At 40.1% G+C, this 21,562-nt stretch overlaps 1 protein-coding gene across 1 annotated transcript in view; it reads left to right on the top strand.

The window, feature by feature from the left end:
* The window catches only part of dchs1a (dachsous cadherin-related 1a), a 168,120-nt gene that overhangs the window by 114,373 nt on the left and 32,185 nt on the right, over window positions 1-21,562 (top strand). Inside the window, exons 3-5 of the mRNA XM_017708591.2 lie at window positions 16,000-16,188; window positions 18,301-18,532; window positions 20,246-20,482. Of these exons, the coding sequence (XP_017564080.1) occupies window positions 16,000-16,188; window positions 18,301-18,532; window positions 20,246-20,482 (658 nt within the window). The remainder of the gene's footprint in view (window positions 1-15,999; window positions 16,189-18,300; window positions 18,533-20,245; window positions 20,483-21,562) is intronic.

The raw sequence follows: 21,562 nt of genomic DNA, 5'->3' as shown, positions 1-21,562 counted from the left end.
AAGCCTCTGAAGCCTGTGAAGTTCATACGCAGCAACATAAATACCAGCAGGGCAGCGCTGTGTACAACATGGCTTGGTTGGGAATATAAGAATCCCACCACATGGCATAGCTGTTATTACAAACAGACATTAACCCTTTCATAGATAGATAGATAGATAGATTCACCCCTATCTTGTCCTTCTATTCACTGGCCACTTTATTAGTAACACCTACCATGTTCGTCCGCTTACTGGCCGCTGTATTAGAACCTTTATCTTGTGCTTTTATTTGTTTGTCACTTTATTAGAAACATCTAAATTGTGTTTTCCCTTACTGACCACTTTATTAGAAACCCTTTACTTGTACAGACACTCAGTGGCCACTTTATTAGAAATGCCTGTCTTGTCCTTCAATTCAATGGCCTCTTTATTATAACCACCTACCTCTTGTGCTTCCACACACTGTCCAATTTGTATGAAACACTTACCTTGTACATCTACTCACTGCCCATTTAATCAGAAACGGCTGTTTTTTGCCCTCTCCTGATTAGCCACTTCATTAGAAACCCCAACCTTGTCCTTGTGCACACTGACCAGTTTATTAGAAACCACTATCTTGTCATCTATTCATTGTCCATTTAATCAGAAACCCCTGTTTTTTACTCTCTCTTGATTAGCCACTTAATTAGAAACCCTTACTTTGCGATTCCACTTGCTGACCACTTCATTAGAAACAGCTACCTTGTCCTTCTGTTCACTGGCCACTTTAGTAGAAATGACTACCTCATTCTTCCAGTCACTGTCCACTTTATTAAAAATACCCATCATGCACTTCTGACTCACTGGCCACTTTATTAGAAACACCTTCCTCGTCCTTCTGTTTACTGGCCACTTTATTAGAAATGCCTGTCTTGTCCTTCCACTTACTGAACGCCTGCCTTGTACTTCTGCTTACTGGCCAATTTATTAGGAACTTTGTCTTTCTGCTGTATGTCTACCCCTTTTATAACTACATAGACAATATATTTCTGGGGGTCTTCCTGGTGAAAAGAACAACATTGGCCTACTCTGAGATTGAAATAAGGCCAAGCGTGGGCAGCCTGATCTGCGGGCAGCTGTGGGGTCAGATATGTGCTTAGCACTGTCCTCTCTGGGTCCAATCATAACCGGACCGCCCAGAGACTGACCCATGAAGGCTTCAGCCTGCTGTCAGAGGCGGTCTATCATTGGGCCAGCTGCCTGGGATGGCCTTGGATACATGCTCAGCCTTCTGGAGAGGTTATTACAGAACAGAAGAGGCTTCCAAGGACAATCTTGTGCGACTGATCATTCAAGCCCTCAGGCAACAATATTAAAGCCATCATTCACAAGAATGTAATCTTAAAAGATAATCGTGTTGGAGTGTGATTGCTTTTTAGGAATATTTAGACTCTGTTTTAAAAAAAAAAAGGATTAAATCTGTCAGTATGAATTTTATTAAACTGGCTGATGAAAATGTAAAAACTCAAAGCACACACTGTGAAGCTTTTAAATGATACTCCACAGATTCGTATGTGATATTTGGTGGCTTTGTGGGCTTATTGCTCATCTAGCCATAACATTTGCCTTTGCGAGATTACATTGTTGCCTCAATGTAATGTATGTGAGTCCACATGCATTATTGGCTTTGACATGCAATTACAAATAAAAAGGGGTTTGTGAGAACTGGAGACCCAGAGCTATTAAATGAACCATTTCCAAAATGTAGTTACAGTTGCATATAGCGCTGTGCATGGAAATGAAGGCGCTGATCTGAAACCTTTCTTTGAAAACCTGCCTCTCAGCCCATGCAGCAGTGGGGAGATAAGCATAGAGATCAATAATTTAAACCATATGTCAGACTCCGTAAGCCATATAATAGCAAACAATTTTACAAGCCAAGGAAATATTACACCCAGCTAGATGACAAGCCACCCCCTACTGTCTTATTCCCCTTCTCTCTTTCTTTCTTTCTGGACTTGTAATAGCAGTGTCCACATCTGTTCAGGGATTTGTTATTCAAAGTGAGCACCCTGCGAGGCCACGAAAGAAACCTAGTAATTTCCCGAGAGCTCTATTTCTCTTTTTATTCCTGCCACTAAACCACTGAGCGTTGTGCTCATGTAAAAGACGCAGAGATGCCTTCTCCTATTTTAACATTTAAAGGGAGAACAGAGACGCAAAGGGTGAGACAATGGTGGTCATTCTCTGCGTTAGTCTCTCTCACGCCTTGTGCCTCAGCAGAGAGGGTCAGCTCATCAGCTTACATTACCACTGTCCATGTTTCTGTTCTCCGCCAAAGCTCTTGAAACAGGCTCTCTTTGTGTAGAACTTGAGAGACAATCATTTGTGGTGGCAGATGACTTGAGTTTTGACAAGGCCTGATTTATCTCAGGCTCAAATGGGCTGTACAAGTGTCTCGCATGAGTGAATTGTCTTGGCCAGTCACTTTCCATATTTCTGTTTTATTTCTCCCCTTTAAAACTCAAATGTATACAAATTTTCTCTTACCCCAGTTGCAGTCGATGAACCATTTTACACTAGAGCTGTAAGAATAATGTGCCCAACATGAGGAACATCCTTGTAATTCAAGGGTGTTTTATTTACTCATTGAAATTTCTTGGAAACTGCCCCATGTTTTTCTGGTCTAGTGTATATATAATATGATCTGACTGCTCCAAAAAACAGTTTTCATTACAGAGTTTGCTCAACTGACTAATTAGCTTACTGAGGCTCCTTGTTTGACCCTTAATAAGCACAAGATCCTAACCATGGACTTGGGAACCCTTTTGTAGTTCTTAGATTAGATTAGATTAGATTAAGATTAAGTGACCCTTATTAGTCCCACAGTGGGGAAGTTTCACCTCCACAATCTAACCCATCCGTGCAGTGAAACACCACATACACGTTAGTGAACAAATACACTAATGGGCATTGAACACACTTGCCCTGTCACGGTGCTGGTTCCCTAACCTCCAGCCCATGACTGCCCCCAAAGTTAATGTATCATATTGAGGTTTAAGGTTTTATATGAAGATATAATACATAAACCCCTGGGAATATATATTAACAAGTTTAGAGCTTATGTCCAATAAGCATTGCACAAACTGTATGAATAAATGATGAATTTGAACTGTGTGGAGTTGTTAAGCAAGTCTATTAGAGATTACTTATGTTAGCCATGATGTTAGGCTGTTTGATTTAGGCATTCGATTTGCATAATGTTAATTGCACATAAGGATGTGCACGGGTACCCCAGATCTCTGTAATATGTTCAAGGTGCCAGCGTTGGAAAGCTGAAATCACTGTTTTGGTATTCATTATATTTCATTGCAGAGAACATGTACATTAACAATTCAAGGAAATTCCAAGTTTATGTTTTAACAGGACTGTATAATGTGACAGGTTTGCAAGTGTATTATAGGCTGTTTTCCAGGGACAATGCCCATTTTTGGCGGCCTGTCCAGCTGAACTTGTTCCCGGAAATATCCTATACACGTGAATTAAAAACTCATAAGCAGATAAGCAGACATCTTGCGTTGTGCTTGTTTTGGCCAACAGAGGGGGCTGCTGCTGTCTACTAACCATTTCTACCAATTTTAGAGAATATTGCTGTCCAAAACTCATAAGCCTTAAGCTAACAAGTATCAAGTGAATCTACAACATCACCAGAAACATCTTTTAAAGACGCGATGTAACCCAGGGAATCAAAGAAGGGGTGAGGTTACGTGACTTAAATCATACAACCAGGTGATAGGCTCATCTGATTTGTATAAGTACAGTCTACTTGAATGTGGGCTCCCATGTGATCTGCATCATTTTTTAGACTGCGCCACTTTTTCGGCCATCCATATATGGCATTTGGCAACACTGGGATCAAACTTAGAATCACTTAGGGCCACCACTTAGATAGTTGTGCCACTTAGGTTAGTTTGTTGTTTAAGCTATTAGGTATTATACTCTTCCTCTGTCTCCTATCTCATATCTGTCCTCTTTTCTCTCTTCTTTCCATAAATGACTAACGAACCTTAATCACCTACAGCTGTCTAATGAAAGACAAAGCCCTCACAACTACAATGAGAGTGAAGATGGAAACCCTATACCTGCATTGGTATGTGCGTTTGTCTTCTCATTCTTACATGTGATTATGCTGAATTAGCATTCCCCTCTTCTTCTGCCAAGCGACTGTGCCTTACTCTGCCAGACTTTAAGTGAATTTGAAGGTGGGACGTTAAAAAAAGGCTCCAGTGTGTGAAGGCCTTGTTATTTCAGAGTCTGATGCTTCTGAGTTCTTGTCACCTAAAAACTAGTTTCAGCATATTTTTAAGATTTTTGAAATAGTCTTGTTTATTCAATCTGTTGGAAAGGCAATAATATCTTCCCCCATCTTATTGATTGCAGAATACACTGATTGGAAGTGTGCCAGTCCTTAGATTTAAACCTTTTTGGCAGTCAATCTGAATTTTAATTGGACTCTATTGATGTGATATTCTTGAGAATGCACAAGACTAAGCTGCACATGTTGTACATTTGTCCTTATTTTTTTGGTGGTGTATTGTATGTATATGCAAATAGTGGTTAAAAAAATCCTAATACATAAAAATGTGAGTGGTTAACAAGCATAATTCTGATTAATAGACTGTTGTGGATTAATTACAGATCAGTGCAGACGAAATAAACTCTAACTGCTTTTTTCTCTATAAGAATCCATCTTTGGATTTTGCTCCTCCAAACTTCCATTCTCTCCAGCTTTTGGCCCAGTGTCCAGAGAGGCAGTTGGACCCAATTTGGCTATTGACTGGTCAGTACGTGATGATGATAGCATCTTGGCCGGCAACCCGCACCAATACAGCTTTGGGATGGAACCCAGTTCTGGGCTGAACAAAGACGCTTAGTGGTTTTGACATGTATATGATGTTTTACAGGGATGCCATAATATAGCAGATTTCTTTTAATGGACATCTGGAAGGAGTGGAGCACTTCACAAATCTGGAGGAGTGCTCCGCTGATGTCATGCCGATCCATTACTCGGAAGAAGTATTGTCTGCTAATGCAGGCGCTCCATATTGTGCCCATTGAGGCCTTGTTCCGTGGTCACAGGGAGCAGAAAACAAGAAAGATGATGACCTCTGGACATACATTCAGCCATGTGACATAAAAGGATTGGCGATTGATGGATGTGGTGCAGGCAGCAGGTCTCATGCAGCATGTCTGTGTTATGTTAGTTTGATCTGTAGCCCAAATGGTCATGCCTTGCTGGCTTTCAAGTGCTACGTTACAATGTGGCTCTCATTGTAGTGTTAAAAGAAGGAGCTGGCTCGTCCACTGGGGATCCCTTTAGCAGGTACACTGGGGAGGAGACATTTTCCTCTGTTCTTCCTGCTTCCTGAGTTGGACTGACCTTGGCTATGTGGCATGGGCCTAGCTGCATGTTCTATTTATTCCTTCATATTCATTCCCCAAAGCCGCAGAGAAATAGATGTGAAAGAAAAAGAGACAGACTAGACCTCTGGCTCTCCTATCCAATCTCACTTTCTGTTGTGGATATGAGGGCGAATCAGCCGCTGGACGTGGTCTTTGAGAGCTGGCTAAGTAATAAGTAATAAAGGCTACAGTGATTAGCAGATAAGACAATAAACTGTCATCAGCATTGTTTATGGAAAAACATATACCTACTGCTGTAGGCTGGATACGTATATATTAATGAATTGTTTTTAGTCACATCACAAAAACTATATAAAAACAGGTTGATTTTGCAGCCTAGTCTCCATGTATAGACTGTATAGACTGAAAAAGATGACACAAAGGGTTCTTTGAGCGATGCCATAGACGAAGCACCTTTGGTGAGATTGAAGGTATGAGAAATTAGGCATTTTAAAAGTTTATTGACCTTCATGTAATTCTATGCATTCAAAGATTCTATGCATTCTATACTCTATATGAACCTTCATTTTATGTGGAGACTTTAAAACTCTCCCACAAAACTCCCACACTCACAAATTTCATTTTAAAATGTTTCTCATAAGAACCATCCATTGAAAGGGTTTTAGGAGACTGCACATCAGACTCTTATTTTGTAGGGCCTATATCATGGAAAACCTGTTCATGTAATGTTCATATGACGCATGTGGTCATACTGACAGGTTGTAATACACTATAGGAGGCATAGAGGCGATATGGCATCTGTTGTTTTGGTGCACCAAAGAAAATTTTTGCCTACACGGAATTTTGAATGATGATGGTGTCGTGACAGCACAGGAAACCACTGAAGACATAATGGTTGCTAATAGTTGATTAATCAAATAATAGTCCATAGATTAGTTGATTACAGAAATGATTGTTGGTCACATGCCAATAAATTATGTGCATCACACTAAATAATTAACATTTCATTTCAGATAGAATAGAAGAGAACAGAATATAATAGAATTAGACCTGTGCCCAATGACTGGTAACCAATAGTACGAATGCATTCATCTCTAGTTTAAAAACCTGCTATTCATTTATTGATTTGTTCATGCAAAACATAGCAAGGCAGTAATATTTCCACACATAGACATAGTCGAAACTTTACAACCCGTTGGCTGCATTAATATCCTACATTAATTCCACATTCATTGCACATAACATAGATGAGATTGTTGTAAAAATACATCTATTTAACTGTGTTGGTTCAATGCTCTCTGTGCTACAGGCAGATATCATGCCTATATAAAATGCTGCCTGTGGAATGATGTCCATTTTAGGACATCTTGAGAAAACATCATCAGCTTTCACACATCAGACACAACAGCTTCGGGGTCCAGGACAAAAACACATAAGTAAGATCATCTCAGCTCTCGTCCATCAGGAGAAACGGGTCATTAAAAAACAGACTCAGGGTTCAAAGAAGAAGGCACCAAACTAAGCTAAGTAGCCTCGATTGGTGAATTTATGCAACATTGCAATTCTGTTCTTTATAACTGTATTAATTACATTTTCATGGCCAAGTTAAATATGGCAGTATATTACAACCACAAACTAAGTTGTACTAAGTTCTCTTTTATTATGTAGATTAAGCTTCAGCTAACAAGCTATTACTTTGTTTGTTCCTGCATCTGCTTCAGTGTTAGGAACAATCTCATGACCAGATGAATAAAAGTGTTGCCATTATTATTGCTATTGTTATTTTAATTACATTTTATTATATTATTATTACCACATTTAAGGTGACTCTTAGGCCTGAATGGAATGGAATGGTCTTAACTAGGCTAGGTTGGGCTGGGCTGGGCTAGGTTGGACTGGACTGGGCTGGGCTGGGCTAGGTTGGGCTGGTCTAGGATGGGCTAGATAAGTCCATGCACAGCTATACACAAAAACACATTAGATTCACTTTTAACTGTAAAAATATGCAATTTCTATATGTAAATATGCAAAGTTTTCATCAGATTTTTGCATGGGTAATGGTAAGTCCATGTGGTTGGTTTTTATGCTCTCTGTTGGCACTGTTTCATTTCAGCCACAGGTTGTAGCACTCTCCCACGCATGTGTCTTTATGTGTGTGTGCTCTAGCGGGGGTCTTTGGCAAGTGGCACTGTATGTCAGAACTGCTTCAGCTGTATAGCTGTAATGAGTTGCTGGAGGACCTGCTGCTTTCCCTCAAGCCGACGATCATGGAGGCAGTGGACGGTGGGAGGTATCCCATCATCCACCCCCCCATCCACAACTCTTCACCCCTCTGAAGTGATGCCAGAGAGAGAGCGAGAGAGAGAGAGCAAGTTCAGCAAACAGCTGTGATAACTCATCTCTTCTTTTCCCCAATCGACATTACCCCTTCTTTTCGCATTTCTCGTCTTATTTGCACTCATTCCTCTCTCAAGACCTATGCATCATTTTTGCTGTCTGTTTCATTCAGTGCTTTTCTGCCTCTACGACTGTCTGTCTGTCCTCTGTATTCTTTTTTTATCTCAAGCCATCTATCAATCTGCTGAACGTCTTTATTTTTGGAATCAGAGAATTTGATTGATGGCCACAGTAAAACGGCCGTATTGATATTGTGGAGAGGGTAGTGCATGTATGGCATGCTTGGCCTTGTTCAGAAGAATCCCTTTGAGTGAAGAATGTGCTGCATCTTCTCTTTGATCTCATACTGCTTCACCTTAGGAAAAGATTCACATTCAGTACCAGCTCTACCTGCCTGAAAGCGATATTAACACTGATCGAGTGGAGATGACTTGTGTTTTGGAGGTTGTTTGGAGGTTTTTGGAGTGCTTTGAATGGTTTATAATGTGGTTTCTAGTGTGATTGCCCTTCAGTTCAGCAAAGACTCTTATGGAGGTTAGCATTTACACACACACACACACACACACACACACACACACACACACACACACACACACACACACACAATTTTCTAAGCCACTTACATTTATACTTATTACATTTAAGTACACTATATGTCCAAAAGTATCCGAGCACCCTTTAAAAATTGTGATTTCAGCTACTTATTGCTGCACTTGAGCCATACCCAATGTCCAGCATCAACCAGAGGAGTGAAGAGCCTCCAGCATTGGGCTGTGGAGCAGTGGAACTGCGTTGGGTGATGGAGCTCCATCCAGTACCTTTGGTAGGAGCTGGAGTGGCATTGTTTATGATCCAGAACTGGTCATCCAGTACCTGGCCTCACTAATGCTTATAGGGCTGAATACAATCAAATCCTCAAAGCGATGTTCCAACAACTAGCATAAAACTTTGGATGGATGGATAGATAGATACAGTACAAACATACACAGATAGATACATAGATTGATACATATATCTAGATAGATAGATAGATAGATAGATAGATAGATAGATTACTCAATAATATTCGAGCTGTTTCTTTCTTCACATAACACTTTTTCACTTAAACTTCTTGGTGGGTTCCTTGTAATTTGTGAAATAGTGCCAACACACTCTCCTACCACTGTGTATTTTTGTAAGTCCCCATGACCGAGTACAGCATCAGCGAATGCTCCCAGCCTGCTTGTCTGTCTGCCTCTCTGACGCAGCTGTAAGATTACGGGTGGCCCGACAGTGGCCTACACGGATTCTGTAATGGAATTTATAGGTTGTCTAGTAGTCTGCTTTCTTGTGTGCATGACCGAACATATCAGTGCAATGCTCTCGGGCTCAGAGGGCCATATGATAGAGCGGTGAGCCAAATTGTCTAGTTAGCATGTGCTCATATCGTGACAGTCTTGGCATCCTGGTCCTGTTTAGCTTGGCTGTGAACTTTTACTGATTGGGTGGTTTTGTTTCCAGCCTTTTGGTTTGTTTGAGAAGTCATTCTAAATGAAAGAGAAGACTGATGAAGCGATGTCACTCTGGCTGTTGGATGTGCTTCCAGCAATCCAAATGGAAATCACAAACCATGATTTATGGCTCTGAAATACCTTGTTTGGGCTTTTGGAAGTTTTCCTACGTGTCTCCACTCACATGACCCGTGACCTTATGTTCCCCCTTCTAACTTGACCATTTCTTCAGAATTTAACAAAATGTATTTTATGTTGCTATTGTGTTTTTGTAATTAAAATATTTTGATAGTTTAATACTGACTACAGTTTTTTTTTATCAATTTGCAATTGAAATCAGTGTCCAGTGGCTACTGCTCTGAAGTCATAGGCATTCCAAGGATCCTATGTTTAGTTGACATTAGGGGCTTAAGCCTCGTAAGACACTCAAACCTTGGCACTAACTATGGCCAGCTGTGTAGCTGCTATGGCAAGGTGCTAGGGTAAAAGTTAAAATTACTATTAACAGTTAGCTAATTACTGATAGTACATAATGTATCCACAGCCAAATTAATACAGGTATCATTATGAAGATTAGCACTGTTAGATAAGATATCAAATTCTCATTTTACAAACATCCCGTAAAACCTCATACAATTCTAATTAAACATTGTGCCACTTTACCTGAAAATATGAATATAAATCATCTAGAAGATGAAAAATATTTAAATCCTTTATTTCATCAAGCATGTATTTCATGTGTTTTGTGTGTTTTAAGCACATAAGCATGTGTTTTGCTGCCATTTTGTTTATTTCCAGTACCGGTGTCTGTTTTTTCACATGCGCAGACTGAGAAATGTGAAAGAAATCTGAGTAAGGGTACACATGCACTGAGAAATCTGATTACTGAGCTAAAATCCAGCTCTCTTTATTGGATTCCTTTTTTGGGTTTGTAGACGATCTAAGAAATTGGGGTATGCTGTTTACATGGCCATTTGAATAATCAGATAAATGCAGAAATCTGATTATGATGGGATTATTGAGTGCATGTAAATGCACTCAATGTTTTGTTTGCTTACAGTCAGCAGTGGCAAGCTCCTTCCTCTGTTAGGTAGTCATCATTTGTAATAATGTTAGTAATAAACTGGCCTGGAACATACTAGGAGCTGCAGCAGACGTTTTAAACAATTGCATAGACATTTCGTACATTCCAATGTGCATTTCTTCCATTGGATTAGACAGACTCATTGCAATATTCAAATGCTGAATTGTATTTTCTTGCTTATACCTTGAAGGGTTAAGAGTTCCAAGAAAAATCCATGCGTTAAGAAGAACTACACTCTCCCCTGAATCTTGAGGTGTTTGTTCAAAGGATTAAGAAAAGCAGTGAGGATAGAGGAATGGCGTCCGAGCCACAGAACGCCGCAAGTTATCTTTGGCGTCCTCCAGCATGTTCTCCAGTAACGCAATGCCCGTTTAGCCAACTTCTGGACTTACCTTTCCAAGACAGCAATCATCACGCTGAAGGAACAGTGTTCCAGCATTCACTCTGATTTCTTACTTTCCCGCCACCAACAAGCAGGAATGAATGATAGAGACAGCATCACTGATTATATACAAAACAAAAAAACTTTGCCCTATAGGTGAGAGGAACAAGTTGCACTAAAAGAGGCTCCTGTGTTTGATATCATTTTGTAATGTGCATCTGTATGATGACGTGCAAGAGCTCAGTTCTGTGTTCAGGCACGGTTGCGTGAGTGAAAAGCAGGTAAAGCACTGTGGATTTAGGTGAGATTTTGAGTGCAGTTTCAGGATCGTTTGAGGTTGAAACTCTGCTGAACTTGTTATGAACTGGCCCACAGATGCCTGTTATTATCCTGGAAAATGGAAATGGACCCTTAAAATGTATATTTGCAAATCTCTCCCACTCTGCTCTGTATGAATGTGTGTGTTTATAGATACTGATGATCAATAAAAAGCTTCTGACTGTGTACAGTGCTTTTTACAAAATCTCAGTGTTTCATTTTTTTTAAGAAGCAATGAAACATTGTGTGGTTTCAGAAAACTCAACCCTATGCCCTACATGCTCAGACATGGAGGGGACCCTTTGGACCATTTCGGAGGAAAAGTAATTCTGCACCATCTGTCACCTTGGCTTCTCTGTGATCCCTATAGTCTGCTTCCGAAATGACAATAATGCTGATGAAACATACGTATAGCTGCATAGTCTCCGAGCACAAACAAAAAAGAGAGAGAAAAGTTTGACAGCCAGCATGACATCAGAGAGAGAGAAGGGCAGAATGGGTGTGATCTAAATTCATCTTGTGTGAACTCAAGCCCAGAGTGGGAAAGTGAACATTCACCACCGTTAGCTTGCCGCTATTACAACACAGAAAAAGACTGTAGACTGTAAGACTGTAAAAAGACTGACTAACATGAGCATTATTTCAATTGTGGTGATTTTTGGAAAAAACGGGCAGAAAAACATATTATGTTGCCTTTTTCTTTTTTCCAGATCACTTGCGTGATTTGCTGTGGCAATTTCTCAGAATTGTTCATAGTGGTGGTGATAGAAACCAAACGTCTGAAGAGTTCAATGACTCTAAAAGCTCCCTCACAGAGAGTTTTTACATAAAAATTGTTATGAATACACTGTCTGAAAGAAAGTTTTGACATTAAGTTTTGACACATACACACACACACACACACACATACACTCACACACACACACACACACACACACAAACTCTCAAACATTTTATTAAACACGCAGCAGAAGAATGCCACTGTCCAGTGCTGTTTAAAGTAGGGCAGAGCAGGTCAGGTCACTAACATCCACACATCTCCGGTACATAGCAGACACCAACCCCACAGGCCAGCACAGAATGGCACAATAACACAATAACAACACCACTATTTATAAATGTTACTTTGTGTGTGGTGTTCTCCCAGAGGGCTCCGCGTTCGTCACTACACATGGCCATGCCTCCCAAGTGTCCACAGCCAAACTAGCTGGTAGCAGGACATTGGTATATATGTTTTTGTCAAAGTTTAAGTTTCTGAATCATTTTAACACACCAGTGGTGTAAAAAAGATTATGAAAAAGTTCATTTCTCTAGGACAGAGCATTTCACATAAAACCACTTTGAACTACTTTTTCTACATCTCAACCACTGAATTATGTAGAAATTATGAATAATTGTTGGAATTTCCCTTTTAGTGTGATTACAACATGGTAAAGCTACGACTGTGTTCTCACAGCTTATGCATTTCTCATCAGGTGGTGGTAACATCAGTTCACTGATTTGCATATTGTGAAATAGATCTACATCTTGTACTCCTATTCACCAGCATCTTATTCAAATTTGAGTAAAAAGCCACTTTCTGCCTCGGTGTAGTTCCAATCTAAACATCTTAAATCCAGCTGCTCAACTCCTGTTACTTCATTGTGCTGCTGTATCTCCCACTGAAATACACCCTTGAAATGGCAAATTCTGTTGATGGATCTCTTGATAAAATGGGTTATTTCCAGCTGTTGCCTTGGTGAATCAAGTACGTTGCATCTGAAGTATTACTTCCAAGAAGAACTCACTGTGTTATATCAATTATATCAGTAATAACAGTGACGTTTGCCATGGAGGATGCAGACTATGCTGAACAGTGCCCTCTACAGATAAATCAACAGGCAGAAAACTAACAAAAGCAACAGCACAGTGCATATAAAAATACATTTGAATATATATATATATATAGAGAGAGAGAGCTGAAAAGTCATCGCTCAGTCAACACTTATTTTGCCATGTAACCGCGTAATCCAGCCTGCTCCAGAAATGCTGTGTTCTATTTTCTCTGCCTTTTTTCAGAAGCCACTACATTTGAATACAGCCAGTTGGTGTTGTGGAAAGAAACTTCAGCTTACTTTTGCCCTCCTGCTTTTAGCGCCCTTTAAGCACCCAGAGCACTTTTTGCTTGCTTTAAATTTTTTAATTTTAAATATTTGATATGCATAGAATTCAAAAGCCAAGTTTCTGACTGCGGAGTAAAAGAATTATCTCATGCGTCGCCACGGCTAAAATGAGGATGAGGGCAGGTTTGCTTCTCTCCTTACACATCTTGCATTCGGTAGCTGCCGGTCATGCCAGGGACCAGAAGGAAATATTTGTCTTAGAGTGCTGTGTGGGAGCTTGTGTCCTCTGGTATTCGGAGACCCATAGCCGAGCGAACTGCCCCTGTGCTTTCATTACACAAGTCAAATCTTCATGGAAAACGGCTCTGTCCATGAAGCAGATCCTACGTCAAACTGCCGTTCAACTCCTCCATGCTCTGTTACCTCGAGTTTGAACTGTCCAGGTGATGCACTTCGAACTACTGTCACGCTAGCCTTGAAGGAATAGCATGAGGTACAGCAGTGTTTAATAATATTATACCCCCTGCTAGATTGTAAAACTTCTGAGCTTCAGGGCCTGGCTTTGTAGAATGGGGGGAATCATCTGTCCACATTCAAACGCTCATCTTCCTGCAGGTTAGATCTGTTCTACTTTGTTCCTAAGCATATGGACTGGTGTCCTGAGTATATGGTGCCCATGCTGTCTATAATCTCATGGTTTTAGGTTATACGTAAGGTATGCACTATGTTTTCAAATTACACTGCAAAAAAAAATAAAAAAATCTCTTAACAAGTGAAAACATCTTAAACATCTTAGAAAATCTGATCTTTCGTATTATGAGATTGTTGTAAGAGTATTACAGGATTATTCCACCTGTTTCTGTGCGTCTTTGCTTGTTTAAGTGATTTTATTTAGTGAAAGTGTCTTATTCTCTTCATGGATTAGTTTGCTTATTTTAAGAAATAATGCTTAAACAATGGGGCAAGCTTTCATAAGCTAAAACTGCTTAAAAACAATACAAAAAAATTAAAACAATTAAAACAATTTTAAAAAATTGTTCTTACAACAGTCTCATAATGCAAAATAGTAGGTAGGTTGACTACATTTAAGATGTTTATACTCGCTAAGATACTGTTCTGTTTGCGCTTTATGAATTTATACATGGCACTATACTATGAAACTATACGGCACCGTTTTGCTTGTTATGCATTGATTTAGATTGTGTATATGTTTATACAATACTGCACAAAAGTCAAGGACCACAGTTTGTTTATTTATTTAATTATTCCAGTTTTAGTTGGGAGGTATTATTTTATGTAATTGATTATGGATGGTCATCCTTAATCATCCTTGTTTACATCTTCCATTCTTTTTCAAGAGTCTTGCTCTCAGTTTTTCAAACAAATCTATAGGGACATTGTTACACACTTCCAAAGTTCAGTCTTAGAAGTTAGTTTGCATTTCCAATTTTGGAAACTCCTGTTTTTTTTTCCTCCTTGACATTCCTTGTCCTTGTGCAAGTGGATTATCTTACATCTCCTCAGAATTATCCCCTGAAAAATGTATAACTTGAACACAATGGCTGTTTTGACTGGTTTCTGACTTTTACATAGTACTGTATATTTTTGTTATTGGACGTTGTGCTAACTAGAGATATTAATTGTATCTTGATCTTGGGGAATAAAAAAAGCTGCACTAATACTTGCAATTGCAACTGGTAGTTGTGATCTAAAGGGATTTGTACACTTCATGCAATAGAATAAAGTGAGATAAATGAGATATTAACAAAGCTGACTGTTCCACAGTTTACCACAAAACACAAAATCACAAAAAAATGACCAAAGTGTCTGTTTGGGGCCTGACATCCATCTCTTTCTTTTTTTCTTTATTTCTCTGTCTTTCTGGCCAGTTTTCAGGCTCTGTGAAAGTCATTATGTCGCTCCTTCACTGCGCTGGCTGCCAGCTCTCTTTCTCCATTTGGCCCAGCTGACCCGATAAATAACTCAGAGAGGCAGAAGCTGTCTCCAGGTGCTTCGGCTGAGGGTACACCTCTGCGTATAGGAAGCCTAGTGAGGGCTGTCCAGCACCTGCACTCTGTTTGTGTGGATGTAGCATAGTGAAGAGAGATGGACACATACTGTGATTATTCAGTGAGGCAGTGTGAGCAGTATTTAATAGAGAGAATAGATATGAGGTCTCGATTAAGAAATCTTTTCACCTTGTACTGTTGTGTGAACCGTATGTGCTGAACTTTTACATTTATCTACATGTCTGTCTGTGCTCTAAAGGTGTTATTAACAAATATCAAATAAACAAACATTGCTCACTGGCCCCTTTTAAAGGTGTTAACAAATGTCAATTATTCACCTGATTGCAATTATTTTAGTGAATTGCACTTATTATTCTGGGAAGGCTGTATACTATATGCTGGAACATTGCTGTGAGAGTTTAATTGTATTCAGCCCTAAGAGCATCAGTGAGGTCAGGTACTGATGTTGGATGATTCGTTCTGGGTAACAAACCCCACTCCAGCTCATCCAAAGGTAGTGGATGGAGCTCCATCACTCCAGAGAACACAATTCCAGTGCTCCATAGCCTGATGCTGAGGAGTTTTATAGCCCTCTTGCTGATGTTTGGCATTGGACATGGTGACATTAAGCTCATGTGCAAGTTTTAAGGAGCACTTCACTGTATTGGCAGTGCCTTTCTAAGGATATTATACAAGCTGCAGTCAAACACGTTTGTCGGCAATGTGCCAAATTCACCAATAAGCAGGGGTGTCTGGAGACTATTAGTTGTCGATCCATTCACTTTCCTTATCAGAGCTGTGATTAAGTCTCTGCTTGTCTCTCTGTCTCATTCAGGTAAAAGCCAGGGATGCAGATGGTGGCTCGTTTGGCTCGGTATCCTACTCTCTGGGCTCCGGGCCTGGCAGTTTGACCCCTCCTCACTTCTCTATCAACAAAGACAGTGGCCAAATCTGCACCAGCGCCAGCCTGGACCGAGACCAGGGCCCAACCAGTTACGACTTCACAGTCACTGCAGTGGACGGGGTGAGTTGTGGCCCTACCAACATACCAACATAAATAAAAACAGAATACGATGATTTGCAAATCCTTTTTAACCTATATTCAATTAAATACACTACAAAGACAAGATATTTAATGTTCAATGTTTAACTTGCACTTGTAGATGGAGCAACGAACTGTGTTCACTGACAGTGGTTTTCTGAAGTGTTCCTGAGCCCATGTGGTAATATCTGTTACAGAATGATGTGGGTTTTTAATGCAGTGCTGCCTGAGGGATTGAAGGTCACGGGCATTCAATGTTGGTTTTCTGTCTTGCTGCTTATTTGCGGAGAGTTCTCCAGATTCTCTGGATCTTTTGATGATATTATGGACTGTAGATGATGAAATCCCTAAATTCCTTGCAATTGCGTGTTGAGAAACGTTGTTCTTAAACTGTTGGACCATTTGCTCATACAGTTGTTCACAAAGTGGTGAACCTCGCCCCATCCTTGCTTATGAATGACTGAGCCTTTCAGGGATGCTCCCTTTATACCCAGTCATGACACTCACCTGTTTCCAGTTAACCTGTTCACCTGTGGAATGTTTTTGAGCATTCCTCAACTTTCCCAGTCTTCTGTTGCCCCGTCCCAACTTCTTTGGAACGTGTTGCAGGCATCAAATTTAAAATGAGTGAATATTTGCAAAAAAATATAAATTTTATCCATTTGAATATTAAATATCTTGTCTTTTTAGTGTATTCAATTGAATATAGGTTGAAAAGGATTTGCAAATCATCGTATTCTGTTTTTATTTATGTTTTACACAGCGTCCCAACTTCATTGGAATTGGGGTTGTAGTAGCTTTTCAAACGATGTTTAGAAAACAAGAAAGTTTGTAAATATTATTTATATTCATTAAATTATTCATTAAATGTAAATGTTAATGTATTTAAATGGCTGTTGCCTTTGATAGGTTAACGGTGAATATAGTGAAGTGATTCTTAGAGATTTTAAAAATGCAGTCAGAGTACCAGTACTGGGAGATATTGGTATGTTGTATGTTCTGTTTTCTGTATGTGATCTGTAAGTGCCAGGTTACTAACGAATCAAAGTATGTACAAACACGCTTTGCAGTACCACTCCTTCATCTAAGGCTTAACTGATACTGATACCTGTAGAGGCACAGAGGATTCTCTTGCTGGATGCGATGTTACAGAAATGCAGTCAGTTAAGCAGTTTTTACATCCAATAAGGAAGAGAAAAAAGAGTGAGAGGAAACTGGGAATGGGTCTCATGGCAATGCTTTAGGAGTCGCACAGCATCTTGTGCCATGGCAGCCTAAACGATACTTAAAAGTGCTGGGCAGCAGCGAAAGGAAATTGCAGCAGACATGTTAAAGCAATCTAAGAGTGCAGAGTCTTAAAGAGCACAGCGCTGTAATATTTAATAAGCTGGAGCCCTGCTGCGCTCCCCTCCTGCCATGTAGGAGAAGGCTGTGTGGCGTTCATGCTACGCGGGACAGTAACAGTGCAGGCATTTAAGATCCCTGCTTCCTGCCACCTTACACAAACTGCAGGCCTCTCCAGGGAAATGATCAATCCACTGAAACCACCCGTCAAGATATGTTCAGTGTCTGAAGTTTGCTTCCTTTGTTGAACCAGATAAAAAGTATTCAGACAACAAGAGAGCTGCTACTACTGTTTTAGCTGAGCTGCATAGTTTGCTGCAAATTTATAGATAACAATGTGTCATACAGTGTCGGAAAGCACATAAGCAAGTCCATTGAAGAATGCCTAACAACTCACCATGGCTTGAGGCAAGTGTGTGATGATTTATTCCATTTTGATGATGGAATGAAATTCCATTACTTGTTAGCTCTATTAGCCGTGCAGCTCTAGTACAAAACTAAAGAAGCACCCTTGCCTTGATTGATCAACTACATTGGGGTAAAGGAAAAATTGTGTAAATTTGTTTGTAGAACTAATACTTTAAAGCTTCTGTGCCCTCAGGGAATGTCTAAGGAATCAATAATTAGTTTTAAAGTCTTAAACTATGTTTGGTTTGAAGATAAGAATCTTCAGCAAGCAAGCACATCAACACAAGAGCTAGTACAAGCTGCATGGTTTTTGACACAGCCTGGCTCTATTTCTTTCCACAGGGTGGGTTGAGCTCTGTGGCCTACGTGCGTGTTGACCTGCTGGACATCAATGACAACCGGCCAGCCTTCTACCCTCAGCACTATGCTGTGAGTCTGAGCACCCAGAGCAGTCCCGGCACCTCTGTCATACGAGTGACCGCCCATGACCCAGATGCGGGAGAGAACGGTAGGGTGACATACCGCACAGCGCCCGGGGGAGGCTCACCCTTCTTCACCCTCAATAAAGATACTGGTGAGGATACTGGATCTACCACAAACACACCATGACACAGCTTTTTTATCTCTGGTGAAACGCATCATAGCACAGGTTTCATACCACCAGTGACAATTTAGATTTAATACTGTCATAAAAATATATAATCACACAGCTTTTATACAGCTAGCAAAAATACATCATTACACAACTTTTAGAGCATCAGTACTATGCATTACAATCAGCTTTTATACCACCAGGAAAAAAAAACATAACACAGCTTGGATACCAGCATCAAACCATAGAAAAACATGGCTTTTATTCTGCCAGTGAAACACATTAAAACACAACTTTTGTATCGCAAGCACAATAGCACAGCTGTTACACTAGTCAAACACACCACAGCACAGGTTTTATACCACCAATGAAGCACAGCATAACACAGCTTTTTTACCACCAGCAAAACATGTCATAACACAGCTTTTATACAACTAACAAAAAACACAAAAACACAGTCTTTAGACCACCAGCACAACACTTTACAGCACAGTTTTTCCACCACTAAAGAAACCCATCATTACACAGCTTTTAGAACACCTGTGAAACACAGCTTTTACGACCAGTGAAACACACAATAACACAGCTTCTGTCCTTCTTGCAAAATATACCATTATGCACCTTTTATGCCACCAGTGACAGCATAACACAGCTTTTATATCACCAGAGAAACACCCCATAACACAGCATTTATACCACCAGCACAACACACTGTAACTGTTTTTACACCAGCAACAAAGCCCAACATAACAGCTTTTAGACCACCTGGAAAAAAAAAACATAACACAGCTTGGATACCAGTAACAAAACACAGCAAAACATAGCTTTCATACTGCCAGTGAAACACATTATAACACAACTTTTATATCACAAGCACAACTCACTAATGCACAGCTTTTATATCAACAACAAAAACACAGCATAACACAGTTTTTAGACCACTACTGAAGCACAGCATAACACAGTATTTATACCACCAGTAAAACAAACCATTACACAGTATTTATACATCCAGCAAGACACATCATAACACAGCTTTTATACCACCAGCAAAACAAGTCATGACACAGCTTTTATACAACAAGCAAAAAACACAACACAGCTTTTAGACCACCAGCACAACACATTACAACACAGCTTTTCTAACACCAACAATGAAACACTCCATTACACAGATTTTTGACCACCAGTGAAGCACAGCATAACAGATCTTTTATAACACCAGCAAAACAAGTTAGAACACAACATTTATAACACCAGTGAAAGGTTTAATACTATTAATGAAGCACAGAATAACAGTGTTTACACCACCAGCACAACATACCATATAACACAGCATTTATACATCCAGCAAAACACATTATAACACAGTTTTTGTACCACCAGTGAAGTACAGCTCAAAACAGCTTTTGTACCACCAGTGAAATATACCAGAGAAATGTTTTTATATTACCATATCTTAACACAGCTCTTAATCCCCCAGCCAAGAACACCTCCAATGAATATACCATAACACAGTTTTTCCAATTTGGAGAATGTTTCTGACTTAATTAATGAATTTGTGTAAATGCACTTTTCATACAGAGAATCACAGACATTCAGAAAACAATCCGTTATTTACAAAAGCTGAATGTTTGCAGACTGGATTCTGGATTGCTGGGTTTTGTTTAACTGGTGGAGTGTTTTTAATTTCAGGAGTCATCTCACTGTCTCGCTCTCTACACGGCAAAGCAAACTCAGTCATTGCCATGGTGATCTCAGCCCAGGATGGGGGTGGCCTCACTGCTCCAGTCAATGCCAGGGTCAATATCAGTATCGTGGCAGGCCTGGTGGCGCCCCCTGTGTTTGAACAGTCGCAATACTTCTTCACAGTGACTGAGGACGCACTGCGTGGGACACAAGTGGGCACTGTACGTGCCAGCTCTAAAAACGGTGGGTGAGCTGAATAGAAGGGCTTTAGTAAGGGTCTGGGGCGCTCTCACATGCCAAAGCTCACAGTGCATACCCACATTTATCAGTCATGCTGGACTACGCGGTCAAACTTGTTGAAAAGCAGTATCTGGCTTTTTTTCTTCACTCGGCACCACTTGTACAAATAGGCATGGAGCCACTGTACACACCTCATTTAGAATCGACATTAATCACAGATTCCATTTCACCACTTAGATTTTTAAAGAATTTTCTTTGGATATTTGAGCTGCTCCATCACGACGTCACATGATGAAAAAACAACTCATAACACGTTTAGCCTCTGTGCTGGACATGGCTGTGGACTGATGTGTCTCTTTTTCCCTCTCTTGCACTCGTTTGTATTTCTTTTTTTCATCTCTCTCTCTCTCTTTTCACTGTCCATATATCTTTTGCTCCCTCTTTTATCTCACAATTACTCTCCCCTTTGCTGTTTTTCTATACTTTTCTCTTTTTCTCTTGCACTTTTGTGCCTTATACTCTCTTTTTTCATCTCCTCTCCCTCTCTCTTTTTTTGTCTCCTCTCCCTCTCTCTTTTCCACTCTTTCAATCTCGCTCTGTCTTTTTTCTGCTTTCCCTATATTTCTCTCCCTTTTTCTATCTCATTCTTTCTCTTTCCACCTCTCTCTCTTGCCTTGGGTTCTCCTTCTCTCTTGCTCTCCCCTTTCTCTTTCCATTTCTCACTTCTTCCTCTCTTATAGTCTCTTTCAGGAGTGCTCTCTCTCTCTCGCTCTCTCTCGCTCTCTCTCTCTGTTTTCCACTCTCCATGTATATCTCTCTCCTTCTCTCTCTCTCTCCTTTTCTCTTTTCCCATCTGACATGCACTTGCCCCATGCTCTCTTTCTCCCTCCTTTATTCTCTTTTCTCCCTCTCTATTTATTAATGTATCTCTCCTTTTTTCTCTTGCTCTTGCACTCCCTCGTTCTCCACTTTCTATCTCACACTCTTTCGCTCTCTTCTGTCATACCTATGTTTCTCCTTTTCTCTCTCTTTCCACCTCTCTTTCTTGCTCTCTCTTTTAGTCTCTTTCATGTGTGATCTCTA

The sequence above is a fragment of the Pygocentrus nattereri genome, chromosome 17 (genome assembly GCF_015220715.1).
Source record: "Pygocentrus nattereri isolate fPygNat1 chromosome 17, fPygNat1.pri, whole genome shotgun sequence".
Taxonomy (NCBI): Eukaryota; Metazoa; Chordata; class Actinopteri; order Characiformes; family Serrasalmidae; genus Pygocentrus; species Pygocentrus nattereri.
Note: the sequence above shows the minus strand (reverse complement) of the source record. Positions and strands in the feature narration are given on the sequence as shown.